The sequence below is a fragment of the Chanos chanos genome, chromosome 4 (genome assembly GCF_902362185.1).
Source record: "Chanos chanos chromosome 4, fChaCha1.1, whole genome shotgun sequence".
NCBI classification, from domain to species: domain Eukaryota; kingdom Metazoa; phylum Chordata; class Actinopteri; order Gonorynchiformes; family Chanidae; genus Chanos; species Chanos chanos.
The window spans coordinates 32,650,038-32,668,937 of NC_044498.1; the positions used below are offsets into that span (position 1 = coordinate 32,650,038).

General features: G+C 40.0%; 1 protein-coding gene across 1 annotated transcript in view; it reads right to left on the reverse strand.

Moving 5' to 3' along the window:
• Positions 1-18,900, reverse strand: part of csmd1a (CUB and Sushi multiple domains 1a) — a 256,232-nt gene that overhangs the window by 3,497 nt on the left and 233,835 nt on the right. The window contains exons 50-68 of the mRNA XM_030772244.1: positions 18,682-18,828; positions 17,264-17,452; positions 15,410-15,595; positions 14,336-14,530; positions 12,929-13,102; positions 12,126-12,299; positions 11,810-11,983; positions 9,882-10,070; positions 9,311-9,484; positions 8,671-8,853; positions 4,992-5,168; positions 4,629-4,808; positions 3,815-3,988; positions 2,700-2,873; positions 2,510-2,583; positions 2,266-2,377; positions 1,360-1,539; positions 813-875; positions 362-523 (exon numbers count right to left, since the gene is read on the reverse strand). Coding sequence (XP_030628104.1) covers positions 362-523; positions 813-875; positions 1,360-1,539; positions 2,266-2,377; positions 2,510-2,583; positions 2,700-2,873; positions 3,815-3,988; positions 4,629-4,808; positions 4,992-5,168; positions 8,671-8,853; positions 9,311-9,484; positions 9,882-10,070; positions 11,810-11,983; positions 12,126-12,299; positions 12,929-13,102; positions 14,336-14,530; positions 15,410-15,595; positions 17,264-17,452; positions 18,682-18,828 — 3,081 coding nt within the window. The remainder of the gene's footprint in view (positions 1-361; positions 524-812; positions 876-1,359; positions 1,540-2,265; positions 2,378-2,509; positions 2,584-2,699; positions 2,874-3,814; positions 3,989-4,628; positions 4,809-4,991; positions 5,169-8,670; positions 8,854-9,310; positions 9,485-9,881; positions 10,071-11,809; positions 11,984-12,125; positions 12,300-12,928; positions 13,103-14,335; positions 14,531-15,409; positions 15,596-17,263; positions 17,453-18,681; positions 18,829-18,900) is intronic.

An 18,900-nucleotide genomic window follows, 5' to 3' on the forward strand; every position in this document is an offset into this window, starting at 1 on the left:
CAAGAAAAGAAACAAGCTCTCATTCAAACAAACTATGTTAATTAAATAGTAACAGCATACAGCCTAGCTCCTGCATAAATGGTTTATAGCATCAGGTACTGTACTAGAATACTTTGCTAAACTGCATTTTTATATTGTGTACAAAGCAATATATTATAATCATATACAATTTCTGCAATATTCTTCAACTTATTTTGATATCTTGACTTAATTATAAGTTGACTTGATTTCAGTACATGTAGTCCTCTATTTGCCCAACTCTGATGATTCTACATAAACTACTTAGCAATGTGACAAAAGAATAGAGCTAAACATAAAATTTGTGGCTTAAATGCATAAAACACATAATCTCGTGATTTACCAGAGAGTTTTATCTGTACTCCACTCTGCTCCAGAAGTGTGACATTCACTCGACTGGTTGATGCATTGAATGAATTGACCGTAATGGTGGCAGCCTGTTTCTTCCCGAGATACTCATAGAATCCCGCCCAACCCGAATTTAAAGAGAACACATCCACTGGAACTGAAGAATGTGATAGACATGCACATTAGAAGCATTAGATACGGTCACACATTACAGTGCATTTTCTCTTTTGATTGGATTAACTTTGCTATGATTCTTTCATTTAATTTCTGTAACAATGTATGTCACACGCTTCATATCCACGACATTATCATACACAGTGATTAAACAAACTGTCTTTTCATTTTACGCCATTCACTTAAGATAACTAAAAAATCCACCATTTAAGGTAAGGGGAATTAGAGGATATTTTACCCAACCAAAAAGAACCAGCAGAACTTTTACATACCATGAATTTTATTTTTCTGCATGTCAGGGTCGCCTTTTGACTTGCTGTTTATTTTTGGTCCAACTAGGAGACAGAACAAATAATTGATAATTTGACATTTGCAGATGCGACCTACTCTCTTCCTATTGAGCATGCTATGTGGTAATTATCATAATTTAAAGTTCCTCGCTAAAGTTTCAGCTAAAGTGTGATAATAAATATATACCTGGGTGACACAGCACCTTCTATAGCAAAGACCACCAAGAAAACATTGTTTAAAGATCTTGTTTATAGAATCTTAGCATATAGTGTCTTATGTAACAGAAATGACAACATATTTAGGCTGTCAGTATGTCTTTATCCGTACAAAGCATTTTAAATGGTGTTCTTAAGCTTATAAATGATTTGAGATAATGAGGACCTAGCATTGTTCTGTTTAATTGTCGGTTATTCCGGGCCCTTCGGCAAAGGAAGATGCGTGCCCTAGGCCCCTGTGGTTTTCACTGAGGGCTTTGCTCATTGACGATTCACTAGTGGAAGAGAGTCAGTGCACTTAACATATCCATACCTTTGCAGACTGGGGGTTTCCCAGACCACTTGCCATCTGCTCTGCATGTTCTGTGCTCTGATCCTCCGGCCAAGAAGAAGCCGTCCTGACATGTGTACATTAATGTGTATCCCAGAGTGGGGAGGTCAATAGCTCTAACATCTACATGAGATGGAGTTTCAGGCTGTCTGCAAGCATGAGCTAGGGAAAACAACAACAACAACAACAACAACAACGAAAATAAATAAAATAAAACAGGACAGTTTGGTGAGACTGAAAGAGGCTTCCTCCCACACACACATACACATTTATGGAGCATTTATAATAAAGCCATGCCACTGGGAACAAACTTCTGGAAGTTGCCTGGAGTATTACTATCTTGCATAGTATATGAAGCTAGTCCTCACACCACGGTGTTAGTCAGCTCATGTCTCTGTGCTCCTAGCCTCTGACAGGAAAAACATTTTATGTGAGTGAGAAGCCCGCAGGGTTTTGTGTGGTGTGCTGTCAACTTCGCCCACAGATTTACAGCTCATGTAGGAGCCGCTTAAACTCTCCCAACTTCAATTCTTTTTTTGCTGATGCCAGCAATCCCTGCTTTTGTTCTTTCACAAATCGTCTGTTATTTCAAATGAACATTCACAGTCGAAAGCCCTCAATTTTTTCCCCCTGTGAAAATATGGTTTTGAATTTATATGCAAAAATTAAGATCTAAACACGGGTAGTTACGGAGAGGGGATCTGGGACAGCGTGGGGAATAGGGGGAAGTGTCTATGTGTCTTCCTTCTATAAAATTGTGCCTGTCTTCTTCAAATGATGCAAATGTGTATGCATAGAAGGTGCTAGAACTGTATCAGGCCATGGTATCTTATTGCCTCTGTGATGTGTAATTGTTCATCATACATTTTTTATTATAAAGGCCCATACCAATACATTCAGGCTGGACTCCACTCCATGTCAGATTTTCCAGACACGTTCTTGTTGTTGATCCCAAAATATGATAGTTTTTCCGACATCTGAAGAAAACTTTACTCCCAACCTAAGAGAAATGTTCAAGAGCACCCCTTGTTATCAGTTATAGTAAATCATAGATTCAGATAACAAATGTTTAAAGTACATAGATCTGAACACATAGATATGTTCACTGAACTAATATAAAGGATGCCTTTACCTCAAATCCCTGAGCCTGGACGGGTATTCCATATGCAGGGGTACCTGGATCTCTGCAAGCATTGAGCGCAGGATCTACAGACACATAAAAGTACCCATAGAGTCAACATCAATAACCCGGATAAAGCTCCACACAAGATGAAAATTCAGTCACATTTGACTGGAGCTAAATGCTAAATGATTTGACCCACCGATACAGGAGGGCTGGATTCCACTCCACGTCCCGTCTTCCTGACATATCCTTCTGGAAGAACCCACCAGCAGGTATGGCACTCTGCAGTAGAATGACACCTCTGACTTGTAGGTGAAATGCTTCCCCTCGGCATAGCCTTCCGCCGGCGTGCCTGGATCTCCGCAGAGCATAGCTGCACAAGACAAACAACAAACAAACAACACACAAACAAAAGGAGGGAAACTGTTATACAAGCAGGAACTCTGAAAAGTGAGGATAGCAGCTTTCATAAAATCATTCCCACCCATCACCACTCTTCAGCAGTGGCAAAATGAAAAACTGAAAATCAATATCTGAATAAGTAAAGAAAAAAAACATGTATTAACCACATATCAAATATTTTGAATAGACAATAAAAGTAACTGATCAATTTTGCACACTCAGTAAGATTAATGATAAAATTAAAAAAGACAGAAGGAAAAGGCAGTAAACACACTCAAATGCACATAATGGAGCTAGGGCTTTTGCAGCTGTAAGGTTGGTTGAAATAGCTGCTATTCAATCCTAGAGGCAGTTGATGATCCGGTGGGTCTGTGGAGTTTGAGTGTGGATTTGGAATATTACCACTGACACTATGTCAAAAGCTTACAATAAAAGCCTGTAGGGTTTAGATGTGGATTCGGCCCATGTGCCTTGTAGTTACATGCAGCCAAAGCCAGAACTACTTGAAGGAGCAATTTACGATATGTTGACATTCGTATTGAAAGTGTCAAAACAGTTTTAGAACCTGTCAGGACCCGCATTTCACATCTTGGCAAAGTTGTGCGTCTCCCATCACAATAATCCAGATCCCACAGCAAAATGCAGCAACAGAACAATAAACGCAGAAAGAACAGATCCATCTTTGCCACAAATGTCCATTTTAATGAACTCTCACACACTGATCACAGTACATACCCTACACAGCAAACTCTCCAGTGTTCAATTAACACTGAGGGTCTAGTATTCTGAGTCCATTTGAGTCATTGTCATTCAGGCATCATCTCACAGGCGCAAACACACACGTTCATTATTTCTCCACAATTTAATGACGAGGATGATGAAGATGGTGTTTGTGTTGAAAATCCAACTTACGCAGGCACTGTGGAACTTCGCCTCTCCATGTACCGTTACCCTCACAGGTGACTATTCCTGGGGATGACAACTGGTAACCACTGAAGCAGCTGTAGGTGACACTTGAGCCCCACTGCAGATCTGAGCCTTCCACTTTCCCGTTCTGGATGGCCGGCGGCTGGCCACACATGATAACTATAGGAAAAAAACAACAACAGAGTGTTGGATATTTCTCCACATCTTTGGTTGTTTGCACTGAAATGACAGAAATCCCAATCATTCTTCAGCCTTGGTGTTGTTTATTGCCTTCTGTAATCCTTGTTTTAGCATACTGAAAGACTGCAAACAGTTGTATTAAACATTAATTGAAAATTATGATTAAATGGAATTACTACATTGAAGCAGCATGCATAAAAAGCGTGTATTATATTTTCCCCGTTAAAACAGCATATCTGATATGATGTAGACTCTGTTGTTCTGTGGTTGACTGCATTGCACCACTTCCTAGGCTACATTGGTTGTGCGATTGTGATTTCTGTCTGACAGCTGATAGCAGAGATCATACACTTTTCTTGGCTAATGCCTTCACAGTGTGTTTGTAGGTGAATGCTCTTACTGCCTGTACTTAAAAAAAAAAAAAAAAACTTGAGAGATAAGTCAAAACGGGATCAAAACATCTAGCGGCCTTTTGATGTCTGAATGCCAGAAAACCTAGAATATTACAGTGCAATCCATACTTTTAACAGCTCTCTTGGTGTTGTTTTTTTTTTTATATTTTTGTCTTTGTTCCATTGTGGAATGAAAACATCTGACTACTTCACACTGGAGAGTTTACCTCTACAGCTCGGCTTGGTCTGATTCCAGGTCCCATCCTTGGTACAGTGTAAAGTGGACGACCCAGCAGTGTCCATAAGGTAGCCAGGGTTGCAATGGTAACAGACAGTCTTGTTAAATGTGAATTCATTCCCCACGTAAATTCCATTGGCGATGGGACCAGGATTTCCACAGCTGATCACTGCAATGGAATTCGTTTGTTTAAGACACTCCGGAGAAAAAAGGTAGAAACATGCTGACTAAATAAAGAAAAAAAATTGTATCTGATCAAGTGCACTGCATCTGTAGCAGTAATTTGATGTGCTGGACTGGAAATAGGAACTCAACAGAAAAACTAAAATAGCGCCAATAGAGGGTGTGTAACCTGTGCAGTCCGGTGGGGATCCAGTCCATGTGCCATTGGTGGTGCAGTGACGAGTAGTCAGGCCTGAGGTCTTGTACCCTTCCCAGCATGCATACGTGACCGAGCTCGGGAAAAGCATGCCATCGCTGAAGACGATCTTAGCGAAGGCTGGCGTTCCAGGGTTTCCACAGGACACAGCTGGAGAAGTAGAAAAAAGCCTTGTAACATAAGACAGCTCGAAGGCAACTGCATGTAGACAGTCACCGAGGTCGAAAACACCTAGTGTTTTTGACATGTTTCCTCTTTGCAAAGATGGTAACTTTCTCTCAATGAGCTACATTCTTATTTCTTTTTCTTTTTTTGGGAAATCCGCCATTGTACATTTGCTGGAAAAACAAACTAATTTGTTTGTTTTCTGACAGAAACAGAACATTAAAATCTGACTTTACTGACTTGATCCAAAAACTGACACTGTCACTGATTTGGAGTGGCATTTTGGAATAAAGGCAATACCGCCAAAAATATTAGTGAAGGCAGGAACTTGGATTTCTTTTCGCAGTATCCTTGTTGAATAGCTATTATTCTCCAGATGGAATCAGTGTCAAATGTTGCACTGCCATGGCATCAGCCTACATTTGCCACAGTAGCTACAAACTGCATATCCCCATATCACAAGCAATTTGTTTCAAAAAAAGAAAAAAATAAAGAAAGAAAGGAAGAAAAAGCCAAGAATGAGCTGTGGAAGTTAAAAATAGGGCAAGATCTGAATTCTCAGTTGCGGAGCTGTGGTCTACTCCAAACTCAAATGAACATTTAAATTACAGCTGAAGAACATTTCAAATATTCTTTCATAACACACACGTTTAATATGCATGGTGTGATGTGTTGGAGCATCTCATAGCATTGTAAAATATGCAGCAGCAGGAATGATTGTTGCTAGGCAGGTGCAGGAAGACAGCTGCATTCCAATTGTTGGTGTCCTGTTACTCATGATTTGAAAAGCACTTCAGCTGACAGATCCTCCTCAACACGAACCATGAGTCGCTAAGAGACCAGAGATGCATTTTCTGCGACACGTGTGTAAATGTAAATGAAATGTCATATTCTTTTATTTGCATTGGTAACAGTCAAACCCAAGTCAGTTCAAATTGCTAAAGGATCATGTGATGTTTAAAAATAGTCTGATTTGATTATTGGTCAGACAGTCTCATAAGTGTCCACACAACTCTCTGAGCAGTACTTCAAGAGCAATAGGGGGGTGGGGGGTGGGGTGTATGTATGTCTGTGTGTATATGTATAAATACACACACACACACACACACACATATATATAAATGTGTGTGTGTGTGTGTGTGTGTGTATATATATATATATATATAAGTAAGGTGTTTTTTTTCTCTCCGACATCCTATGTGATGACATCAAACTAGGCAATATCACTGGAAAAACAATTATTAGCCCGTGGGTTTTCAGAAAGGAGTGTGACTCTTTCTCAAAGAATTCAAATTATTCACAGTTTCTTGTGAGCTCTCAGTAATTTTACCACTGAACGCATGAATCCCGCCAGAGTGTGTTGAATCTAAATCCACATAAACACCTGAAAATCCAGGGGAAAAGTGATAATCACTGTTAAGAATTCCCACTCTGGTTTTAGAATCCTATCCTACAAAAATCAGTTTAAATGATGCAATGTTGTAATATAACTAATAATAATGAATGTTAAAAAATGCTTCTATTAAAGGCAGGGGATAATTTGTCAAAGCAATGAGAGTTTTTAAATTTTAGGCTAATGCTTTGTGACTGAATTTAGAAACTATAACGATGTTAAGAATGTAAACTACAGACAGGAGAGAACACCTTAACTGATGAAATTAATGTACATGATGCACCTTGGAGTAAGTATGCTAGTGCTCATTCTTAATAACTCGCTGGAAAGCAGAGATTAATTACACAAGCCACAGTTCACAGTTTCTGTTAGCTGTTTGGCTAATCTGTTAAAGCTAACATTAAGCTTCTAACATTAACAGGGCGCCAGCTAATTTTAAAATAAAATCTATGGGGTGAAAACATGCTGAAAAGTGATTGTGTGCTTCATGACATATTGCCAATGACATAATGACAAAATATCTAATAATAGCAGACGTAATTTTTTTTTGCCCCCACACCCATATGATTATTAATCTAAATTTAAATAATTATTACTTTAATTATTGCTGACACTTAAGCTATGTTATGACACCCAGTAGATCAGGCTGCAAACAAATGCAAAGCAGTTTAATAAATGGAGAAAAACTGGTTCAATAAAGAGTTAATGAGGTCTCTAAGGACGTCTTGGGAGGTCAGATATATATTTTCAAACCCAAAGCCATTCTTCTCAAGTGGCAGCAAGCTTGTGGTTCCCCTGTGTGCTAAAAATTTACATCTAGTACCTGGGAAGCGTTATTTGTATCCTTCAGGTCGTTCATGGCCTAACACTTGAATTAGCTCTACGGTGCACCCATCTCTACTCCTTTAAAGTAGCTGTTAAATCCTGTACTCAATTATGAATGTCCGCTAAATAATGCATCTTATTGATCTCTTGTAGGCAATCCATGAGCTTATCTTACACGGTGTGGCAGTGAAAACAAACGAACAAATAAATTAGTGAAGAGACAAGCCAAGGCACGGATGGGCAGATACTCTCTTAATGTAGACATATGGACTGAGGTATTTCTCTCAATCATGGCCATTTTTCTATCTCATAATATTTCACATATTAAAGAGGACTGAAACTCCCAGTCTGGTGGGAGAAAAAAAAACAAAAACATAATTAGTAAGCAGACAGTTTAGCTCTAATAGTAAGAGAATTTTACTGCAGGTATTATTAGATCACATGTTTGTTGTTTTTTTCACTTTTTTTCACACAGAGCTTTTAGTAGATTTTATTTATTTATTTTCTTATTCATTTACTTATCAGAATACACATTTATAATACTTATTCAGAACACAAAATTATTCTGTTGCTTTAATTAGTATCTCGACTATTGCATCTGTAATCATAATAATAATGTAAATTAGGAGTAATGGGTGCTTATTTTGAGTCATTTCCAAAATGTCTTGTGGTTTAGGTAATTGGGATGTGTAAGACATACTGGCTAAAGCAGTCTATTCACAAACTATGATTAAACCGATGTGTTATTACGCAGCACATAAATGGTAGAGGGAAGGGGCTTTTGTCTTGCTCTCAGCGTTCACTAGTATTGCTGAAATTAACCAGCAATTACTGATTTAGACAGTACATATCGTTAACACAAACAGAGATCTGGATCTACAGTTGGTAAAATGACTAAGTGACAGAAATCTCATAATATGCTGGCAAAATCGTATTAATTTTTCTGAGAATGAGTAAATCATTTTAGAATCACAATATGAGAATAGATGCCCAGAGTTTTTGTTGTTTGCCCATTTTTCAAAGCACATCATTCATTTTGGACTGCACTGTTTGTATTCACTGATTGCATACTGGAAACATGTCATAATGTTCAGCATAATATTCAGTGCACAGTACTGTCCCATGTGTGCGTGTGTGTCTCTGTGTGTGTGTGTAAGTTGTTAATGTGTAATCAGTGAGTGTGTGGTTTGTATGTGCTTTTCTATTGAAAATGACCTCATTTCCTCCCCTCCCATCCTCCTCCCAGACTTCCCACGGCGGGGCCCTCACCTTCACACACGGGCTGCGTTCCACTCCACGAGCTGTTATGGAGACAGGTGCGCTCTGAAGAGCCGACCAGCGTGTAGCCTGCTTCGCACGTGAACCTCAGGAGGCTTTTCAGCTTGAACTCCTCACCCAGTCTGGAGCCATGTGGAGGAATGCCCGGATCACCACACAGACCAGGACTCCCACCTGTAATCATGTGTTTACTGTAAGCCTCTTCATGGTGGGCTATACAGCATGCTAATCTGCACCACAGGAAGCCTATATTTCACTGTAAGTGTGCTTTATTGCTGCAGCAGGTGAATACTGTACGATGCCCCCCCCCCCTCCCCACAGTGCACCGGTAAATTTACATCTACAGAAAATGCACAGCAAGTTCACCAGCGTTACATTACTGTGCTGTGTATACTTTGTGAGTGTATATATGAGTCCTATGTGGACTTCTACACACACTCCTAGTGGTAATTAAACACTGGTGAATTTGCTGTGTGGAGGGAAAATGAGTGTTATTGTAATGATTTCTGTCGAGGCCTACTGAAATCCAGTGACACTTGTGAGCTGTGTTCCATTTGAAAAAGCGCAGTGGCCAGGAGTCACAGGATGTGGCTGCTTGGCCTGAGGGGGTGCTAGAGAATGATGGATGTACCGGAGCAGTAGGGCGGTGACCCGCTCCAACGGCCGTCCTCCTGACAGTAACGGCTGGCATTACCCACCAGCGCTCTGCCCTGGATACAGCTGTAATGCACCACAGCTCCATTGGTGAACTTCTTTCCTGACATGATAGCGTAGGGTGGCGTACCGGGATCACCGCAGGAAATAGCTGCAGGACAAACAGAAAGACAGAGAGAAAGAGAGAGAGAGAGAGAGAGAGAGAGAGAGAGAGAGAGAAAATTAAGAAAGTTAAGAAAACTCCAAGAACTACAAACCTTTCCTGACATTTTCACATTTTTATAAAACTTTAAAAAAAAAACCTGACAATAGACAATCTACTGAATGCCAGCTGTCATGTTTAGAATTATTTTTTTATTTACAGTTTAAGCATTAAAACCAGTGCATTCACGTGAACCTGATTTACACACTGATACTCACACCTCAAACAATTACTGCACTGTTTCCGATTTCTCCTTAAATTCACACCAGCAGTTCTGTTTTTTGGTGCAAATCCATCACTGGTTCTGTGTATATCAGAGGCAAGACAATACCAATGTATTACTCACGAAGGCACTTAGGAAGTGATCTGTCCCAGAAGCCAGTTGACTGACAGGTGAGAACTGATGAGCCGAAGAGATAGAAGCCCTTCTTGCAGTGATACATCACACTGTTTCTGTAGTTGAAGCTCTCAGGGTAGCGTTGTTGAGAGTGACGAATGGCGTTCTCAACAAAGCCTGGATCAGAGCAGTTTACCACTGCAAGATAAAAAAAGGAAAAAAAAACAAAACAACCCAAACCAGATGCTTAAGGTCTGACAACCAAACCAAGAATGAGAGGAGGCAAATCAATGGGAGATGCTCAACAGCAGGATTGCTCTAGAAGTCTCAAGAGCAATTTCAATCAAACCATTCCGTGCTTACGGAAGATATGTATGAAAATATCTGTTTGAGGAGGATGACTCTCTCCCTCCCTCCCTCCCTCTCTCTCTCTCTCTCTCTCTCTCTCTCTCATATTTTCAGCAGTTGAAGATTCTAGGTCTCAACGTGTGCTAAGAACTCAGCGTGAATATTTTTACACACAAAAAGTCAAAACATCTGAGTGTGTGAACATTGTGAGCCCTGGTACTAATGCAAGGCGAGTTCTTACAATCCCCTGTGCGCTAAATTTGGTTACGAAACCTCCTGCGCTCTTTTCCTTCCTCTTGCCGCAAACTAAACAAGACAGCGGAGAAGTCACAGTTCTTGCCATGTCAAGTAAGCTGAACACTATTTTGAGTCAATGCCTCCACCAGAAAAAGAAGGCAAAAGTTGAAATCATGTCCAGGGGAAAGAAAACAGATTGCACTCTCTCTCAGTGACAGCTGCCAATGCTCTGGCTCTCAATTAAGCCCTCTGGGAAAAAAGGAGAACAGAAAAAAACAAAAACGAAAATTGATAATTGGTACCTGCTATTGGTGAATTCTTTCACCTTAATGGGCACCATTATTTCAGAGACCCTCCTGAGATAACAAAAAGAAAAACATGATGAAAAAAGTTGAATGCTAGGGGTCGTGCCTTTGGTGCACTCTGGGTAATACCACATTACAGGCAAAGGGCAAACCGACCGTTTGTAGGTTTTTAAAAAAAATTTATTTCTATGATTAAAATAACACATGCAGAGAAACAGTCATATTAGAGCGAAGAAAAGAACAACAAACAATAATAAAAAATAAATAAAAAACAATTGGGGGGAAAAAAGTGGGCTTTTCTGAAATGCAAAGGTTGTGCTTGGCTAAAAGAGGGAGCATAATAGGAGGAACACATGCATTTTTGTGTCAGTCCATCTCTCTGAGCTAGTTTCATGGAACAATGACTCTGCTGTGGGGATGTTGGCGATTGGCCCTGGTGGATTCTTAGCCACAGTGGTAGACCACAAGACACTGGGGAACATGTCACACTCGCATGTTGACAGGGTTCCATTTGCTGTCGTGATTCAATTTCACCCTCCCCTCCATCCATAATTTTCCCAGCACATAACCAGGATAATTAATTATTAAACTGACAAGATGTGGATGGTTACTTCTACTTAATGTCAAGAAAACATCCTGCGATGTCAGATGGTCTGGTGAAACCCATCTGAATTTCAAATCCACGCTTGAAGATTGGAAACTGCATAAAGAGAATTGTTTGCACATTGCTCGTTGGAATTCGATGGCTCACTCAGCGTGCCCCTCACAGATATGAGGCAAAACCTCTGCACTGCATGTTTGCATTTGTTTGTTTGTGTGTGTGTGTGTGCACGCGTGCGAGTGTGTGTATTGTGTCTGTGGGTGTCTGTGTGTGTGGGGGTGTCTGTGTGTGTGCATGTGCCTGTTAAACAGCCCATGGAAAAGCCTCCATGTTAATGAGGGGATGTTCTGCTTCGTGTCTCCCTTTGAATTTCAAAATCAACACATCAATATGTGGCTAAAGACATAAAGAGAATGGTAAGTAAGTTACTGCCTCTCTGTTCCTACCTCTGCACGCTGGAAGAGGGCTGCTCCACTGTCCGTTCATGCGACACTGTGCTTTCGAAGCACCATGCAACAAATACCCCGTGTTGCATGTGAAATTGACGATGTCATTCAGGTTGAATTCATTCCCGATGGTTCGCCCATTTGCTGGGTTTCCAGGATGGCCGCAAGTTATGGCTGTAAATGAGAAAAACGAGATGTATGTATGAATGTGAGTGAGAAAAAAAACAACAACAAGAACAACAACATACATAAAACTGCCAGTAGAAACCTCACGTGATGATGCAAAAACTTACAAAAACAAAACTGTTGTACTTACGGACACAAACAGGTGGGTGCCCAGACCACCTGTGATCTTGTTGGCATATACGAACTGAAGTTCCAATGAGTCGAAATCCCATGTTGCACTGGTAGACCACAGTGTCTCGATAACTAGAGCCATCACCACTAATGTGACCGTTAATGATGGGATCAGGAGAATCACAATGTCCGGCTATAAAACAATAAAAAAGCATTTCAAATTCAAAATGTTTGCACCACAGTTTAGACAAAGCCATTCACTGAAATTATAAAACCAATTATCTTTTTACACGAGTCAGAATTGAAACACAGAGATCTGACAGGTTTTACATCAGCGGTGCTTCACCTAGAAGACAACACATTTTTCAAGAAATTGCGCTGAGGTACTGTCACTGCTTGACATTTTGATGTCAAATGCCCTTTACTTTGTTTGGTCAACCAGCAGGTGATGTGCCTTCGGGTCAGAGCTGATGTGTTCATCTTACATCTAACAGCAACACACAGCACAGTCTGTCTGTCCATTTTTAACATCAGACTAGGGCTTAGATTTCAGCGTTAGAAGCAGTTAAGAATAATTTAAAAAAAAAAGAAGAAAAATTTAAGCAGTACTGACCCAGCATGACTTGACACTGCTCCTTCTGCATAAAAACTTCTCCCCAAAAACACGGAATCCACAACAAAGGGATTTTAATCTGTTTTTTTTTTTTTCTCTGCTCTTTTTTTTGTTCTTTTCATGTCATCTGTTTGCCATTTTACAGACACACCAGTGTGTAAAATAATTCTCTTGTGTATTATGTATTTGTTTATTTATTTATTTTTTACCTAAACATTTGGTTTCCACTCCACTCCAGAGTCCATTAGCCTGACACTCTCGCACGTGGGAGCCCACTAACGTGTATCCCATGTTGCACATGAATATGGCTGTGGCTCCAAAAGTATTCAGGGTCCCCATCTTCTTACCATTAGGAGGTGAGGGGAGCTCTCCGCATGAAATAACTGAAAGCGACACAGTCAATCCAGCACAGTTAATGAACAAAGACGTCGCCCATAAACATAGTGAAAAATCCAGCCAGAGATAAGAACCGGCCCAGCCTGTCATCACTGTTTACACTGACCAGTGCCTCCCTGCTAAGCAAAAATAAAATAAAATAAAATAAAATAAAATAAACAGCGCCAAACTCTAAAATGCTCCACTCTTATGTTCGAGCCGAATTATTAAAGGGGCTATAAAGGGAATATGAATTCGGCATAATTTGTCATTTTATGACTTTAGCTTTTTCAATCAACTAACAGCACAAAGCTTATGAACTGAGAACACTGTTTGACTGAGGAACCCACAGTGTATCCATGACAACAGATAAAAGTGAGAGAGCAAACAGAGGAGACAGCAAAACAATTTAAATGCCCATTTATATGATAAAACATAAATGAGAAAATATATAATATATAAAATAGTACACATAAATGTATACTGCAATAGACTATGAATAAAGGACCAGTGAATAATCAACTGAATGATGGTAGCTCACAATATGTTTCATATAATCACACCTAAAGTATGTATGAATATCAGTGCATATCAGAGTGCAAATATAGAGCATGGAATTATCAGGGTTTTAAGCCAACACTTGTGTGTTAAGTCTTTTCAGAAGTCTTTAATGAATGATCGGGGTTTATAGCCGCTAAACTTAGGAAGCACGGTGAACATCAAAGACAGGGCCCAGTGTATTTCTTTACAACTAAACACAGAGTGTATACACATTAACAATGAAGCCTTCCCCACTTTAAATATTTACATTCCCTCTCTGACCCCCAATTAGTCAGTCACCACCTTCTTAATTAGCATGATGCTATTTACTCAACACTGCTATTGGGGTAATAGGAGCATAGCGGAAAGAAACCAGGCAGTGGATGTTTTCTCAAGAATGCACACTAAATCAAGGGGATTATGTTTGGATCAGAAGGGGAAAAAACACAATGGATATCATTCATAGGAAGGGTTGGACTTCGGATATATTAACCATCAAAGTGAATTAGATTCATAAACATGCAACAAATGACATTAACTAATTAATGACAAGTGCTGTTCTCAAAGTACAGAGGACTGTTTCCTCTGAGGGAATGTTTTTCTTTCTTTAATCTGTGCACAAATATGCATATATACAGTATATATATGCACACACACACACGAACACGTGTGTGCACGTGTGTGTGTGTGAGTAGCCTTACTCTTGCAGGTGGACATCTCCTCCATTCCTCCCCATGTTGCATTAGCTAAGCACTTGATAGTTCTTCTGCTCCCCAGATAGTAGCCTGGAGTGCAGGTAAGCATAATCTCAGCCCCATACTCATTCAGTGACCCAGAGATTAGCCGCCATTGCATGTGTTCTGAGAGCATGCTCTCGATGTCAGGGCACTGAATAGCTGTGGGAGAGAAACCGAAACACAACAGTAATGGATTACGATGACTCTGGACTCACCGTCACCTCAAACAACACCAGCTAAGATGAATCGAATGCACACAAACATGTACATATAGATACATTTATAAAATAAAAAAATAAAAAAAATCACTGAAATAAATGCAAACCCTCACTTGTTTAATCAGATATGAAACTTCATAGGTAACAATGCAGAGCAATTGGCTGCTTGGCCTTATCCCCAAAAGAAACAACCCACAAACTACCCTTGAAATCTCTGTGGATGAACAGTAGAAGATGGACATGTACCTGCAAAATTGTAAATATTCTGGGTAGCATGAGTGTTTTTTGCTCAGTAATTGCACTGTAGCTAACGTGGGACAGATGGTCCCTTAATTGCCAAAGTATGGTAACCCTGGGAGTTTCAAAGGAGTACACATTTACCATGGCTACACTAAACTCAGGGCTAGCAATGAAAAGCCATTAAAAAGTTCTTATTACTGACAATCATCAGACGAAAATCAAAGTAATGAAGAAAATGACACAAGCAGTCATGTATCATATCCTGCAACCTCACTGAGGTGAACCATTGTAAGTGTAATACGCACTTATGACGTTGGAGGTACACTGAGTTGCCTAGGGCGTTAATGGTAATTTGGGTCATAAGGAGGCATGCCACATCACACCATTTGTCTTGTTTGAGTGCGAAACCACAAAAATGAAGTCATTATAGTTCATTTCACCAATTACCTGCTCTGCATTATTCTCTGAGGGGAAATTGAACAAGGAGAAGAACTGACTACAGTGGTTCAATGAGGAAAGAGATTTTAACATGCTGTTGGCATAGAAACAGAGAGCATGAGTTTTTTTTTTTTATCCTCACGTAAACAGAGAGGAGGATGCGCAGCGTTGCTCCAAGTCCCGTCCTCCAGACAGACGGCAGAGAGAGACTGACTGCTCTCCATCCTATAACCGTCATTACACTGATAATGCACTCTGCTGCCCACAGTGTACTGGAACCCATGGAACGAACCATTGCCTGGGGTGGGGGGAACTCCACAGGAAATAGCTGCAAGTACATCGACAGATACACATATGAATATTCAAAGTACATCAACAAATAAAGAGAGTTAGTTCAGTGATATAACCAGAGTCCTCAAAGCAGATTTGCTTGCTAAGTAACTAATCATTTGCACAATGATGGATAAAGCAGAATAAATTGTTTTAATCATGATTAAACATAACACAAACAAAAAAAGGTCCTTCCATTCAAGTAAAAAGCAATGGGACCAATTAAAAGGGTTTCTCTCTCTCTCTCTCTCTCTCTCTCTCTCTCTCTCTCTCTCTCTCTCTCTCATCAAACTGGATCACAACATGGGTGCTGAGGACAGTAATTAAAAAGCATACTCAGAAGCCCCCATAGCCTCTCTCTGACCTTTGGACCAATGGCATAGACTGCTCTCACCACTTAACAAAATGATTGGCCTTAATTAGCAGACATTCTGGCTGTCTCCCATTACAAATCGGGCAGAGCCGGGAAAGACCAACCAAGGCATTAGTGGAACTCCATTTAGCTCCTGATATTTTTGTCTCATATCATTCTAACAGTAAAATTGCTTAAATGTGTGATACACTGATTCTCAACTAACAGAAAATTCTGATTATTTATATCCAAAAAATGTAGAGACCACCTTAATCTGCTTTACTGGTTTTGTTTTAATTGAGGATGGGACACGAAATGCCCTCAGAGAGAACAAGCTTGTAATACACACTAGGGGGAACATAATTATGGCACATATACTATGAGTGTCTCTTTTTTAATTACAGATAATTATTGAGGTGAGAGTGTGGATATCCATTTCAAAGGGATTTCCATTTGTTGGAATAAACACTCTCTGCTTTAAACATCTTTTGTGATTAAATTAGCATTTGCATAGATATATGATACAAAGGGATAACAGGAAACTGCAAATCAACACAAGGGCTACATATCTACACTACAGCCACCTTGGCTGGGCTGTGCACTTTTATTCAATTTCCTCTGTTTTGTCTCGCCAGTCACTAGTTGCATGAAAGACTGCTATGAGAATGCATTTCCTCCTCTACATCTCTCCTCTATCTCCAAACAGTCAGTCGTCTCACATAAACTCACTGAGATAAGCGTGTTTAATTCCTTACTGCAAATTTAATTCCCTACTTCTTTATGCAAATACATGCATGACTCCAGCAACTTGCTGTCTCACTAATGAACGCACAGAAAAGCTTGGGGAAAGAGTATCTTTCTATGGTGATTCGCTGCAATGATGTTACGCAAGGACTGAAGGTGCTTAGGTGCAAATGAGGGGTGGACAGAGGACCATGCACACTGAAGGATAAAATTAGTGGACCAGTTACGGCAGACTAACCATGAACAATGAAATTAAGAAAACCCTCAACACATCAAAGGCATTCAATCACATTTCCATTTCATTCTTAGCGTGACCGAACAGCAGGGTATTATGACATTGGGACAAAGGACATTCATGATCTCACTGCACACTCATCAACAGAGGTGTTTAATCAAATAAAAACACCATTTCATTTGTGAGCACATAGTAATGCTCTTGACTAGACCACAGACTGACAGATACTGTCAAAAAGAATCAGGCTCACTGCAATTTCCAGGACATTTTCAAGACATCTGAATACAGTGAATCAGAGCCTAAGTCAGTAAATGTCAGTTGACTATGTGAATTACCTTGACAAAGTGGTGCAGGGGTGTCCCAATGATACAGCCCATTTGGATGGAGTCTGCACGTGGCATTTCTCTGGCCTACAATCCTATAGCCTGGGTTGCAGAAGTACTGCAACTTGCTGCCAGGTCGATCCTTAGTTCGGTTAATAACTCCACCGTTCCTGGGTGAGTTGTTCACGCTGCAATAGGCAGCTGAGGGAACAGAGAAAAGAGTTGAGAAAAAACAACAGAATAGCAGGAAGAGAGGAGTAATACAGCATAACGCATGGCCATACTATCTAAATTTCTCAATATGATGAGCTGTAAATTCAATATTTCTTCCATATCTTGGCTGAGAAAGGAAAGGATAGCAAATGCAGATCCTCTGAAATCTCAAGTCTTACAGCTAAATCTCACTTCAGACAGACAAAAATCAAATCAGCCATCACACAAGCAGAGCTAAAAAAGTTGTGCAAGTGGATTATTAGACTACATGTAAAATTTCAATGCAGCAGAGCATTCTAATTCACTTTGATGAAAACCCAATGGGCTGTTTAAGAAAATATAATTCCCATGGAAAGCTTCTGAATCAGCTCCCAAAGCAGTTTTGTAAAGATAAAGCAAGATGAAGGTGCATTACACTCATGTGTTCAAAGTCTTTTCATTATTTAAAGTCTTATAAAGAAGCAGGCAGCATGGTAGCCATTCACAGGGCTTCAGAAATGATAATTCATAGAGCCATGCCGAGAGTCGATGCAAGAGTAACGATTTCTCCCTCTGATTCACAGTCTTTCTCAACACCCCTTCAATGGGAAATGTGATAAATGGGAAAACATGTGGAAACAAACAGGAAAAACAACCTGCACTGGGGCATGGAATGACAAGGGGGATCAAGTCAAATGAATAAAAAAGAAGGAACAAAACAGAGTGTCAGCAGAGAGGAAACGACTGAAGAGATGGAAAGTAATCATTGCCAGTGGGTTTTGGAGGATATACATCATGTTTGGTCATTGGTAGAAATGTCTGTTTGAGGCACTGGACATGACAGTTATTCAGTGAAATTCATTACAGGATCTTTGACCTCCATTATGGCAGACTTGTGAATGGCTCCCTGAAGGTAGAAAATGTCTGGTCTCGGCTTAATGAGGGCTAACTTAGAAAAAGCTGACTTCCCTTCAATCTTTGACCTAAATTAAACCCAAAGCAACAGCCTTGGAGGACAGAAGCTTGGATATTAATCCTCTCTGACACCATAAGCAGAAAGAGTGCATGTGTTGTCCATCTTTCATATGAATTCCGGCTTCCGGAACCAGACAGGATGAAAGAACTGAGGGTACAATACAGTAGTAAATGCTAATCAGAGTTCTTAGAATGAATAAGTAAATTACACATTTCAAAATTACCCAGCTGTAAGCAGTAACCTGAAACATAATCTTGCAAACCTGTATATCGGATTTTGAATCCCTTTTTGCTGGTTGCGTGATCTGTTGACCATCTGAGGTAAAGCTGATAAGTCTTGCTTGTAAAATTTAATTGTGTTGAGTGGTTTCCACTGAGTGCGACCAACAATGGGCTTTGTCCAGACGGCCCTAGCAAACAAAACATGACAGACTCAATAAATAAAATGACAAACTTTTCAGACTGTAAGATTAAGGAGTAAT